The sequence below is a fragment of the Trichoderma virens genome, assembly GCF_000170995.1.
Source record: "Trichoderma virens Gv29-8 chromosome Unknown TRIVIscaffold_81, whole genome shotgun sequence".
NCBI classification, from domain to species: domain Eukaryota; kingdom Fungi; phylum Ascomycota; class Sordariomycetes; order Hypocreales; family Hypocreaceae; genus Trichoderma; species Trichoderma virens.
In genome coordinates this window covers 385695-399158 of record NW_014013668.1, presented here as the reverse complement: position 1 = coordinate 399158, position 13464 = coordinate 385695, and the positions used below count along the sequence as shown (strand labels likewise).

Here is a 13464-nt window from a genome sequence, read left to right as displayed (position 1 = left end):
ATCCCAGACACCACTTACCTCAGCTAGGTCCATTTGCCTTGCTGCATTGCTCAGCCTGATTTTCTCAACCTCGAAATCCTTCACATCTACCTGTCAATACAAAGAAAGTTGTATTTCGATCAGACATGCCGAAGGATATTTCGGATACAGGGCTATCCGTTGTTTACGAGGCCGAGAACTCCTCTCCAATCATCGAGTGCGTCCTTACATATATGCCTTTTGGTTTTTAGCGGAATAGGCGTAAGCCAACTGATCCTATGTGTGCAGCATCGTATTCGTTCATGGCTTACAGGGCCATCCGTCCAAGACATGGACTTACCACAAAAAAGAAAAGAAAAAAAGTTTTATTCACCGTATGTTCCAGAAATTATTGAAGGCTACCACACATCCCGAGGATAATGGCACCCAGTTCAAGCCGGTATTCTGGCCTGCTGATTTGCTTCCCAACAATTGTCCCGACTCACGCATTCTCACATTCGGCTATGACAGCAAGGTTACTAAGTACAACGCCAGTGAGATAAACCAGAACAGTATTTTCGTGCACAGCAAAGATCTTCTTGGTGAATTGCATAGAGGAAGAGAAAGAGATCCTAAACGCCGGTTGATGTTCGTTGCTCACAGTCTGGGTGGAATTGTTGTCAAGGAAGTAAGCCTATCCTAGCCGTTAGACCTGATACAATTTTTTTAATTTATGTTTCTAGATGCTTGCAAGATCGTCTTCATCCGTTGAGGGCGGGCTTAGAAATATCGTCGAATCAACTGCAATGGTTGTTTTCCTTGGCACACCGCATCGCGGTAGTCAGCATGTGGCGGCTCTCGGCGAAGTGGTGCGGTCTGTCGTCAGCTCTCTCGGCATGAAGACAACACCCGTTATTCTTGATGCTCTGGGATTAAAGACTACGGATTTAGTACGCGCGCAGGAGGATTTCTCCATGCTATGGCACAAATACGACTTTCGAGTCAAGACATTCCAAGAAGGCCTCACCTTAGCAAAACTTGGAAAAAAGGTGGTTCCCGATTACTCATCCTCGATTGGAGATGCTCGTGAATATGCCGAGACGATGCAGGCAAACCATATAGGGATGTGTCGTTACTCAGGGCCAAACGACCCGAACTACTGCAAAATAGCTGGAGCGCTTCAATCGATATATCTTTCCATTCCAAGTCTGAAAGCAATCGAAGCTTCCCTAGACCGACGAATACAACTTACTAAGTCGGTGTTGAGTACAACCTCCACGAATGAGCCACCTCATGTTGTCAATGGTAGCAAGGTCAATGAGGCTTGCCTCAGATCTTTGTGGTTCCCAACTATTGATAGGAGACTCCAAAGTCTGGGGAGTCCAGCCGAGAAGACTTGTGCATGGTTGTTCGATCACAAGTTGTACAAGGATTGGTTTAATGGTACGGGCAGGCACGAGAGCTATGGGCTTCTTTGGCTAAAGGGAAAGCCTGGTGCAGGGAAATCGACACTTATGAAAGAGGCTTTCCATCAGGCCGCGCGAGAACAAGCCGAATCAAACTACTCTACAGCGGCTTTCTTCTTCAACGCTAAAGGAGATGAGCTTGAGCATTCGAGTCTTGGCCTTTTTAAGTCCTTGCTGTATCAGCTTCTGCCTGGAGACAAGCAAGGTCTTGAATTCTTCCACAAAATGTGGGACGAAAAAAACAAATTCGTGAAACGAGACATAGGGGAGGAATGGGCCGCTTGGGCAGAGTCAGAACTAGAATCTTTTTTAGAATGGGTGCTTCTCATTCAGACAAAGAAGAGGATTATTTTCATTGATGCCCTCGATGAGTGCGATGAGCCCCAGATACGACTAATGGCCTACTTCTGGAGGCGGTTAACCCGGGGGGCCTACCTCAAAGGAATTGACCTCAATGTCTGCATCTCCAGTAGACACTTTCCCACAATCACCCTGAGTGACTGTCCGGAAATATTTGTTGAACAGCACAATAGTGATGATATAGAGACATATGTGGATTGCAAGTTCGAACTTGCCTTCGCCACAAAAAGGCCTCAATGGGAACTATTGAAGAAAAATATTCTTCAAAAATCTGCTGGAGTATTCCTTTGGGTTGTGTTGGTGGTGGAAGATGTTCTTAGAAGCTGGGATGATGGAAACGAAATGCCATACCTGAACCAACGAGCTATGGACTTACCGGAGGAGCTCGAAACTTTATTTTCCAACATTTTCTCAAAACTTGAACCCAATGCAAGAGAGTTAACTGTCAAGTTCTTCCAGTGGGCTATTCTGGCCACAAAACCACTCCGACTTTACGAGTGGCGTCACATACTGGCTTTCATCCGACAGCCGACTCTGAAATCTCTTCGCGAGTGGCGTCAATCAAACAGCTTCATCGAAAGCGATGAACAGCTTGAGAAACAAATTCGAACGATCTCTAGGGGTTTAGTTGAAGTGAAGAGAGTATACGTAGGAGATTCACAAGAGGAGGGAATTGAAGCCATATCAAACCACGCGGGAGCGGGATCCCTTGATCTCGAGCATGGAGATTCCAGGATCGTCCAGGTTATACATGAATCTGTGCGTGAGTTCTTCTTGAGAAATAACGGATTCTTCATGTTGGATCCGGGCCTACGGTCCAACCCGATTGGCAATGGCCACCTTTCAATAATGGAAACTTGCCTGGACTACCTCAATATTAGGGAGCTGAATGCACTCGTTCAGGCACGGCTTTCCGCGGCTAAGCGTATAGGCAGTCTGAAAGATAGGAGAACATCAAGTACTGTGAGCAGTCGGGTTAAAAGCTCATCCCCTGAGGATGGTGTATTGCTTATGGAGCATCCTAAGCCAAGAACTCCTGCAGTCATAAAGAGGAGGGACACGGGTTCAGCCTTGTTTCCCCTGCAGGCCCACTCAAATCTATTTGACAACAGTCCATTCAATTTTGATTCATCATCATTCGTCGATCATGCAAGTTCTTATGATTCCATATCCAGCAAGGAACACCAGTTGCTACACAGCAAGAGATCAGCAACAAAGGAAGAGAGAAGCTCTGTTTCTGAGCTACTGAGATCATTAAAGTACAATCCGAGCATGAAGGTTATTGAATGGATGACAAAGGATGACGCTATTTCGGTCGAACGGGCGTCTCCAGACCGGTCTCCTTGCGTATCTATCACCTACTTTCATGAAATAAGCCAGGAGCTGGAAGACGATCCAGCGCTTCTCTCATATGCCACATTTAAGCTGTTCACACATGCTCAACTGGCCGATAAAAATGGAGCTGACCTACGACCTTTCATCGACCGCTTGAAAGATGAAGTAACATGGGCTCGCTGGGTTGCACTCAGAGAAGATATACCACATGGGACTAAGGCGAGCTCATATACTCTCGACATGGGCCTATGGTCATGGATCAAATCCTTTTATGACGGATCCATCTCTGATGCTTCAATCATAGAGAGAATCCGCAACCACGAAGAAGATGAAAAGAAAGAAAGAGAAAGAGGAAGAAAAAGGGAAGAGAAAGAAAGAAGGGAGAAAGGAGAAGAGTTTATGTGGTACACGAGTGGAATCAAGTTTCGGAAGGAAAGAGAGGAAGGGAAAAGGGTGGAAGAAGCAGATGCAAGAGAAAGAGAAAGAACGCAAATGCCGCACATTGGAGAAAACAAAGTTGGGGAGGAAGTGGCTGGCATGTCCAATGTCAATAATCGTCACCGCAGCCGCAGCCGCCACCGTAGTCGGACTGGAAGTGTTGCAAGTTTTAGTTCCGCAGGTAGCCACGGTTGATGTTTGGGTAGAAGCAGCCGCATTACTCTTAATTGTCTTTCTCTTATCCAAGATTGTTTTGTTATATTGAACCTCTCAATACAAAGCATTTGAACTCCGCACTCTATACTCGCAGCCCTATCTTGAGAGTATACGTTGCATATTGCCACCACCAAATAATACGACCGGAGAAATGCAACGAATGGGCACTAAGATGTCACAGGGCTCAGCGCCATCTCAGAGAGACGTCGATAGTGCGCGATACTAAGGGATTTAGCCATAGCACATCCTGTTCTAGAGCCCAAGGAAGCTGCCGAAACTGGCACATGAAAACGCGGGGATTGGATCTCGAGAATCCACTGGGCGCCACCCACACCCGCGCCACGGAATGACTTTTGAAACGATGAGGTGGAAGCTAGTCGCTGATAGCAGAGGCTGGACCAAGCCCCTGAGCAGAATAGTAGTAGTAGATGGTGGTCTAGTTTGCGGTTGGACTGCGTGATATAAGTACGAGGAGGAGCGTCGTGGTGGTTAGTGGTGAAAGAGATAGTACTATCTGGTATCTATCGGATGCTGCTAGCACGAGGACTCGTATGCAGATGCAGTCATCATCGTCATTTCAGCCAGTGGCGATCCTCATCGTCTGCAAGGGGCGGGCCTCTCGGTTAAGGAGAAGAGGAGGAATAGACAGCCTAAATCGGCAAGAGTTGAACCGAAGAGAGACGAAGCGAAACGGCCAGCATGCCGAAAACGAAACTGACTTTCCAGCGTGCAGTAGCATTGATCGCCAGTCAATCACCCGACGACAAGCTCCCAGTCAGGCAACAAGCCATTTTGCGCGCCGGCTCGAGAGCCATCAAAAGCCTCCTCGGCGAGACATGACTAAGGAGCAGCAGCAGAGCTGAGCACAGGATAAGCCCGGTTCGTACTCGTACTGCCATGGTTCGAGACAAGATGGCGGATGGCAGATGGCAGAGGGAGGACCGGGCCAATGACTGGGCGGCGTCTACGCGTGGTGGCCAGGGATTTGACTCGGGGGATCCCTGGCGGGCGCCTCCACAAGGGCCCAAGCGGAACAACGGCTGCGTTGTCCATCAGCGGGGACGGAGAGAGAGATTTTGATTGATGGGTTTTGACTGGACCTTCGAGTGGTGTTCGGATGCAGTGCCGTCTGCAGGTACATACAGGTGCAGGTAGAGGTAGAGGTAGAGATAGAGGAGGATGCTTGGGGATGATGCTTGCATGTGCCAATGCTCGTACCGACTGGCGTTATCGATACTGTACAAACACCAACGCAGGGCATCATATCAATTTTCTTCGTACTCGTCAAAGAGGAAACTATCGAAACCCCATCTTTGAAAAATGGCATATTCCGAGACATGTAAAAGACAAGTTCTCTATTTTTGTGCTGCTGTTGTTCTTGTTGTTGCCATGGCTATTCGTTGCTGCTGTTGTACTCGGTATCTTCATCGTGATGCATATCAAGCAGGAATCATCACCAAATCCCCAGCCAACATCATCCAATCCCACGGCCCAATCACCCCCAAAAAATCATTTGATGCACCCACGCAGTCCTTTCATCTATCTGGCCCGGAATCCCATCCCGCCGCCCACGTTTCGCCCAACAAACTGGCATCGTCCCCCCCTGCCTCTGCCACTGCCACTGCAACTGTATCCGTAACTGAACGGTTCGTTTCCCCCCTCCCTGCGTCGGCTGCAGAGCTGCAAGGGCCACTAACATGCAGAGGCTAGTGCGCTAAACCTTGCGGCTGTAGTGGCTCTAGCGTGCCACTAGCCGGGGCTGTTCTAGGCTCTGGGTGGCCCGAGCGGGAGGAGGCAATCTCGCTGAGCCGGTTTCCCCTGGTTGTGCTGCAATGAATGTTCAATGCGGGCGACTTGGCGGCTGTCGCCAAGGTACCTGTGGATGAGACAGATGCTACCTTGACTCAGTATCCCTTGTTGCTCTCAACGGAGTGTATTCTACAGCTTTTACGCCAGGTACACAAACTACACGCAACAAGTACTCCTCGCTAGCACTAATCTCTCTCCTCCCCCCAGCTGCTGCAAACGCCTCGAGCTTCAGGTTTCTTCCACTCTTAGCCCCAAAGCAGTTACGAGTACATGTCCCTTGTACTCTCTCTCTCTCTGTGCGGTCTAACTCCAAGCAATTCGCCTCCCTGTTTTCGATATCAGGCTACTGCTCTCTCTTCTCCTCGACTTTCCCCCTCTTCTCGATCTCTATCCAATTGTCCTTTGTCTTCCTTCATTTATCGAGGGCATTTCGATCGAGATTGTCCAATTGGATATTATTTCAATTACATCTTCTTGCATCTTCAAAAGAGGTCGAGGCTCGCCAATGTCAACTTTCTGAACCGCATTCATCTCTCGTGGCTGCTCAGCACCATAACTTCTCTCTCTACTCCTCTCCCTCCTCTTCTCTTGTCTCTCTTCTCTACTCCTCTTTCTCTCACTCTCACCCTCTCCTCTTCTCCACCATCATCACCACACGAATACGTTTCCCCCGTCACTTGACAAACCTCCCACCAGCTGCATTCGTGCATTCGTGCCCCCTTCCAAGACTCGTGCAACCCAGAGGTAAGATATTTTACTTTCCCTTCATTCTATTCGCACCTGCATGTGCCAGCTGCGGCAGTGTCAGGTGCCATCCATGCATATTTTCATTTTCGCCTCTGCCGGATTTTCCCTACAAACATTCTCCCTTGCATATGTCCAAGATGCTAACCTCCGCCTTTCAGACAACCTTTTTTTTCTTGGACACCTTGTTTTGTCTCCTCTTCATACTGTTCTCGCCTCTTGATCTGACGAGATTCTGATTTCGGCCATTCTTCCCACACATCGCCACTTTTTGCCTTGCCCCCACAATCATCATGGCTACTCCCGACAAGAGGCAGTCTACTGCCAGCGTTCGCCTCACCAGAGAAATCACCATCGAGATTTCTGTGCCTGACAAGGCTCTCACGCCAACCGTGGGCGTTTATGCTGTGCCGACCAATGCCACCTCGGTCACCAGCATCACCTCCAACCCCAATTCCGACAAAACCACCACCAATCCCTTCGACGCCGACATTGAGGCTCTCCATTCTCACAGCTCCATTGACAAGCCCCTCCGGAAAAGCATGACGCTAGATGCCAAGATGGAGTGCCAAGTATGGCCTGGAAAGGACCACTGGCAGAAGCAAGCCAAGCAGACCAAGGTGAAGCGAAACAACTGCTCCTGCATGGCCAACCTCAGCCCGCGCAACAAGATCATTGCCAAGATTCTCATCATTGTGCTGGTGGTGGGAATCGCCGTCAGCGTCGGCTTTGGCATAAGCAAGCCGCTTGGTGCACCGCTCTGGGGCGACAAGAACTAAAGGCAAACATGCTCCTCCATGATGCTTCCGATGACGAAACGTCGTACGAATCTTTTTCTCACAGGTCCTCCAAGGGCCAAACGCCGACCGCAAGAGCACCACCCATCTCTGAGGTCCCCTTTTTTCTTCACCAAGTCACACATTGTGCCACCGCTTCTCTTGTTCTTCTTTTATTGCACTGTTCATTGTAATCATGTACGACCCTGCGGAAGCAGAGTCAAGGGGGTTTCATATCATAGCCGGGCGTTGACGGAGTTGTGTGGATTTTAGCCCCAATATTTGGAGCGCATTTACGGTAGAAATACACTCAGGAAAGGCCTCTGGATGGAATTGTGCCTCGTCTATGAGCTCCAGCCTCGAGCACGAGTTTGTTTTTTTCAGTTACCTATATAACGGGATACATAAAAGCATGCATGCCAGCACAGATTACGGCGAGATGAGCCAACCACGCGGTGATTACAATGTCATGATGCTGTCTTGTGGATGACTTGCTTTGCCTGTTTCTGGCATTTTTTCCGATCGATTCTTTGTTCGCCTATTCTGCAGTGACTTGTCTTTTTTCCCTGCAGCTGGTGCTGAAAATGACGGGCAGGTTACATGGCGCATTGACCCCAGTTAAGGGGCTGCTGCAGCTGGATCACGCCGTTCTGGCATTTCGGCAATTGATGCGACGATGCCAAGATGCAGTGATGATTTGAGTTAGAAAAAGCAAAATATGAACCTGGAAATTTTAATGAAGCCGTGAAATGAAAAGCGGAATGCAGAATACTTGATACCTTTTTTGCATGTGACAAACAACGCATATGGCCGCATGCAGCATACAGAAATTGATGGCTTGCTTGCTGCAGACACTAAATTGAGACAACCTAGCAGCGCCAAGTCAAAGAGGCTCTAGTCCTCGTACTGGATACATACATGGATTACGCGACACCTCAAATGAGATGCGAAATACGGAGCAGATTTGCAAGAGGTGAAATGAATTTTGAATAGGTGGACGTCAATGTAGTCGCATGAATACACGTAAAATGTAGATTCGAGATTCTAATAATAAAGTGTCAAAAAAATGGAGTTGGGAAGGGCTATACACGTATTTCGTAGTGCGCGGAATATTTCATGGCCAATCAAGGAGAGGCCGCCATTGGTGGGGCTGACAGGTGATTTGTGACGATGCCTTCAAGATGGATACAACTGCCTTTTGAATGCCTAATCTGTTGTCGACTTGGCTTGTATATGAGAATTCAAATCACGCATTTTAATTATTGTTGTGATTTAAAGATACTTTTCACATTAACATCCATAGAGCCAGAGTGCCTAGTGAATAGCGGATGTCGCTGTACTATTCTTATTCCTTTCTTAGCATCGGCCAAACAACAAATGCTATTAGAAGCAATATAGTATAATGATTTTAGAAATTACTCTGAATTTACGTTGATTATTTTAACTTGTATTATGGTGTATTTGGTCATCTCACACACATGGTAAGAACAATGGACTGGCAGCTGCCACCGGAGAAGAAGAAAAACAGGCAGGAACGACTTACCAGGTGGCAGCCAGCTGAACAGCAGATGGCAACAACTGATTTCACTGCTTAGTCAAAAGCAAAGAAAAAAAAAAGAAGAAGTAAAATTCCCATCTCATCTTTGACGTGGTTTGGAAATCTTCGTGCTCGCGTTTTTCCTCCTCTCCCCCAACACTTTTGTGCGAGCTTCGGCCTCCCCCTGAAGCAACTCTGCAAGCCTTCACCACAATCATCTCGCCATCAAACCATCAGAAAAACCATCCTCCATCAAGCGCCATCATGGAGAGCCCAAGACCCTCCACCGCCTACCTCATCGTAGCCATCATCATGGCCGTCCTCATCTTTCTCAACGTCCTCATCGGCATCGCCTTCCTGCTCATCCCCAAGGACTGCACCCGCTGCCGCCCCGAGAACCAGCAACCCGCGCGCCGCAACCCGTTCAACATCGCTCAAGGATACAGTCTTCGCTCCATCTTCGTCTCTGGCTCGCACGGTCGTCGTGTTGCCTTCATCAACGGCTTTGTTGAGGTGGACGATGACTTTGATGCTTGGGCGTACTGGGCGACGGACTCGGAGGAGACGCTCAGGGGAATTCCTATCCACTCTCTGCCTCAGACGCAGGTTCAAGCTCAGGCTCAGGCTCAGAACCAGTATGGACTTCATGGTGATGCGGGCGTGGTCAGTACTAGGCCTTCTGCTACCGAGTATGGCTACCAGCACCACAATGAACGTATGGAGATACCTCGCGACGGCACTGTTGCCAGGATCCCAGCTCACCGAACAGACGGTGGTTTCGCTTTCACTGAATACGAATTTGAGCAACCTATGCAGTACGCCACCGATCCAGCTGTGTCGCGTCATTCCCACCCTCTCGCTCAAGGCAACGAGGTCGATTTTGGCCCGCACTCGCAGTCACCCGCCCCCACTGTGAGAACTTGGGGAAGAGACAGCGATGCTACCATTCGTGCGGTGGTGGAGAATCCCAGACGGGATGTTGGTGGCTCGAGGCCCAAGAGCTCCCGTTCTGAGGGACAAGCATCGAATGATGCTGGCCGTCAGGCTTATTGAAGGTACGACGAGTATCCGTGAGGAAACGAGAACGAGAAGCACAATCGGATACACTAAACAGAAAAGCACCCCAAAAAAGGGACATCTCAACTCTTCAGGGGACAGGAATTTGCCGATTATTAAGGGGCATCAGCTGCATTTAGATCATTTCTGGCTCGTCAGATACTTGGTTTGTCTGAGCTGAGCACATGTACGGGATATACAAAACAGGGAACAGGGGCATATGGGATCAACTAAACCACCAAGTCAATTCATTGTCTGCTAGGTAGGTATTGAGCTTGGTATTCAAGCTCCAAATCATAATCACTGTATTATAAATCACAAGTTCACCACCACATAAGAGCACCGAGTAAAAGACCAAGCAGGCGAATTATTCTCACACCATCAAACATGAGCATATTTCATGGACCATCACATTAACTAAAAGTAGATTCAGACACTGGCCCAGCCGTGTCCCCCGCCCCATTTGCCATCTCGTTCTCTTTCGCAAAGGCTCTTGCGCTTGTCTAAAAAGAAGCAGAGGCGCCTCACATCCCTTTTTTTCCCTTTCTAGTTCTTCATGTAGTTTACCCTTCCTCGAGCCCCGTTTCAAGTAGAATTGTTTTGATCAAAAATAGAAAAAAAAAAAAAGGAAAGGAAAAGAGTAAAAGAAGAATAAAAGAGTTAAAAAAAAAGGATTGGGAAAAAAATACAAGTAGCCTCCTTCTCTCCCACCTCACTGTCTCTGTTTAGCATCTTCCAAATCCAAACTAGTCAATGCTTTGGTAGTGTTAGTTTCAGTGTTTCTGTGTACCTCTTACGGCGTTTCTTCATGCCGTCTGCGCTCAGTCAAGGGGTGAGGCTCTGAAGAGCCTAGTGTTTCCATCACCAGAGGTAATTCTATCGCATTGTTTTCCTGGGATGCCCAGTACCGTGAGTGCAGGGAGCAGAGTAAAAAAGCAATAGGTCAAATAAAGATGGCAAAGCACAATCTTTCAAAACGGGGGGTTTGTTACAAGTACGCGATTCGTCGTTCCATCGTCTCTCTGCGTGGCGAATGGCTGTTTTCTCGTCCTCAGGGGCCATGATATTCCGCCATCATCTGCGTCGCTGGTCTGAATGCATGTGCGTTGTATTCTGCTGTTTGCCGCTTGTACGGACGGCGTTCGCGAGCACTCATCCATTAAAATGTATATCGTAAAGAAATGGCTTGGCGAGAAAAGAACAAGAAAAGGAGAGTCTAGTCAAGCCTTGAAATGGGAGCAAAGAGTGCTGCAAATCATCAGACAGACTGATATAATAGTAATGGCTCGCCGACATTTTCGATTTCGGGAATGGTGCACTTGAGATCAAACGCTTTGGAGAGAACAATTTTGAAAATCTACAAATCAGGTTAGTTTCTCGCAATACAACAAGTACAAGCGCTTGGAAGCAGTCACACCTTTTGTACGTTGATGCTGTGGCTTGTACTTGAGAAAATCAGAGATGCCCGCATAGCTTTGGCAAATCGTCTCGCCTGTCAATAGACATTTCGTCAGCAAATCGTCCTGCAGTCTGTTCCCTGCCACGAACAACCTACCTGGTTAGAGATTTCCTCTTGGTCCTGGATCGGAAAGTTGACAAAATGGTCGTACTTGGTGCCGACCAAGACGGGGATTGCCGTCTTGTTGAATCCGCGTCCCTGACGATACCACTCCTTGATGCTGTTGAGCGTGCTCTTGCGCGTGAGGTCGAACATGAAGAGGATGGCGACTGCGTCATTGCAGACCAGCGGCAGCATGTTGACAAACTCGCGCTGGCCGCCCAAGTCCCAGATGGAAAAGGTGATTTCGGTGTTGCGGATGGAAATGGTCTTTTCCATGAAATTGACACCCAGCGTCTGGATGTAGTCTTCGTCCCAGCTTCCCTCGACGTATTTGACCATGAGCGATGTCTTGCCGATTTGGGCATCGCCAACCATGCCAACCTTGATCACCACATGGCTCCGGCCGTTGGATTGGTCGCCTGAGCTCGGCCGGTAATCGTTGTATGGCGGAGGTGCCGGGTTTGACAGGCCACTAGCCGGTCTCGAAAGCGAGGGGCCAGACACGGGCGGAGTCTGTCGGCTCGGGGAATCTTCGTCTTGCCTCAGACTGCCGGCAAGGCTGTGGTCAAGCGAGTGGCTCGAGAGGCTCTGCTGGTGGTGGTAGCCATTGCTGGAGGCGACCTCTGAAGGGCCGTCGAAGCCGCCAATGGTGTCGTCAGGGCCCTGGCTAATGTCGGCCTCGAGCGGGGGGAGAAAGTCCTGCTGCTGCGAAATCTCCATCTCCGTGATTTCGACGGCGGCGGCGTCGTGGAGCTGGTCTGAGCGGGCCGCGACGATGGTTGATGAATCCAGGCTGAGCAAAGGAAGAGAAAGACGGACGGCGGGACGATGACGGCCGACGGGCGCTGCGAAATGAAGGAGTGGGATGCAATGAAATTAAATCAGGGCGGTTAGTTGGTTTGTAAGGCTCGTCGGGTTCGGATTGGAGTGGAATCAGGTCGTCGTCACGTCGGCGCGGGGATCAGCAAGCGGGCGGTTGCGCAAGGCAATATTAAAGAAGAAGAAGAGAGAAAAGAGAGAACGAAGAAGAAGCGGAAACAAAGGAAACGGGTCCAGGTCACGGTCAAAGTCAAAATGTCGAGGTTTGAGGTCCGAGGGTTTTGGGATGAGGGGTGGTGAGAGTAATGGTGGAAGACAGATTGGGCCTAGCAGGGGTTTGCCTGGTCTGGGGGATTTTGGCGTTTCTCAAGGGAAGCCAAGCTGAGAGAGAGGCTCGGGCCGGAATTACAGTGGCGCCGCCTGATGGGATTATGTTATGTACAAGACATGGAACGAAATAAATGGACGAAGCACGGGGCAACAGCTGGTCAAACTGCGCTGTGCTGTACAGTAGTGTGCTGCGGTTAGTTGAGTTGAGGCCTAAAAGGACAGCACGGTTGGTTTGCGCCACGGCCGAATGGACCACTAAAAGGCCGCTGATGCCCAGCGAAGAAGCACCTGGACTGGGCAGGTTAGTGGGCGTAAAGGGGGCAAGGCGATGCGTGACAGACGTGACGTGACGTGACGAGCTGAGATTTGATGGGAGAATGAGCGGGACGATATGGGGGATTTTTTGCGTTTGTTTAATTCGACAAGGGTGTACATAAGCGAGGAGAGAAGGGTGGGGATGATGATGACGATTTGATGATTGTGATTGGAAAAAAATGTGAGATTTGATGAGCCTATTTATCTATATATAAGTGAGTGTGTGTATGAGTGAGTATGTGAGGGTATGAGGATATGAGTGAGTGAGTGTCTCAATATATTGCAACTCACACACACTTTACTCGGCTTCACATAGTGCTGCATCTGGCGCTCTCAGTTTACCTCCTAGTCGCCGATTGACTTTGGTCGCTTACTTTGGGCGTGCATTAGGACCTGATTTCCCAGCTCTCGTGCGCTCCGTAATTATCATCCAAGCTTCCCGTGTTCTGCTGACATTTAATTCCAGCCCAGCCAATCACATGCTCAGGCTACGCCCTCAAAGGCATCAACAATCGACGCACAAAACAGGTGGCTTGAACCATGTACAGCGTAGTTACATTGCACTTGGCTGGATGCAGCCCAGCGTGGAAGTAAATCGATGTCCCGGCTACACCATGGAAACAATGTAAACAATTCAATGCAGACATAAACAAAACAAAACAGATTACAACGGTTTCAGCATCAACTCTCTAACTATTTCCTACTAATACTCCGTAATGGATGGCACTATACCTTATCATCTGC

The 13464-nt window shown here is 49.0% G+C and overlaps 4 protein-coding genes across 4 annotated transcripts; 3 read left to right on the top strand and 1 right to left on the bottom strand.

Annotated features, from left to right (window-relative positions):
* Positions 1-125: 125 nt before the first annotated feature.
* On the top strand, positions 126-2693 carry TRIVIDRAFT_48177 (uncharacterized protein; the record flags this gene model as incomplete). Its single annotated transcript, XM_014098811.1, has 3 exons — positions 126-196; positions 268-646; positions 702-2693. Coding segments are annotated over 3 exons (2442 nt in total), but the record flags the coding sequence as incomplete, so codon positions are not given.
* Positions 2694-6619: 3926 nt separating this feature from the next.
* On the top strand, positions 6620-7105 carry TRIVIDRAFT_48020 (uncharacterized protein; the record flags this gene model as incomplete). Its single annotated transcript, XM_014098810.1, has 1 exon — positions 6620-7105. One exon carries the CDS (start codon positions 6620-6622, stop codon positions 7103-7105), a length of 486 nt encoding a protein of 161 aa, XP_013954285.1.
* A 1798-nt stretch (positions 7106-8903) lies between these two features.
* Positions 8904-9692, top strand: TRIVIDRAFT_68662 (uncharacterized protein; the record flags this gene model as incomplete). The annotated part of the gene is made up of 1 exon (XM_014098809.1): positions 8904-9692. The coding sequence occupies one exon, from the start codon at positions 8904-8906 to the stop codon at positions 9690-9692; it is 789 nt and encodes a 262-aa protein (XP_013954284.1).
* A 1267-nt stretch (positions 9693-10959) lies between these two features.
* TRIVIDRAFT_138117 (uncharacterized protein) lies at positions 10960-11769 on the bottom strand (the record flags this gene model as incomplete). Its single annotated transcript, XM_014098808.1, has 3 exons — positions 10960-11052; positions 11113-11187; positions 11251-11769. Coding segments are annotated over 3 exons (687 nt in total), but the record flags the coding sequence as incomplete, so codon positions are not given.
* Between the last annotated feature and the right edge of the window lie 1695 nt (positions 11770-13464).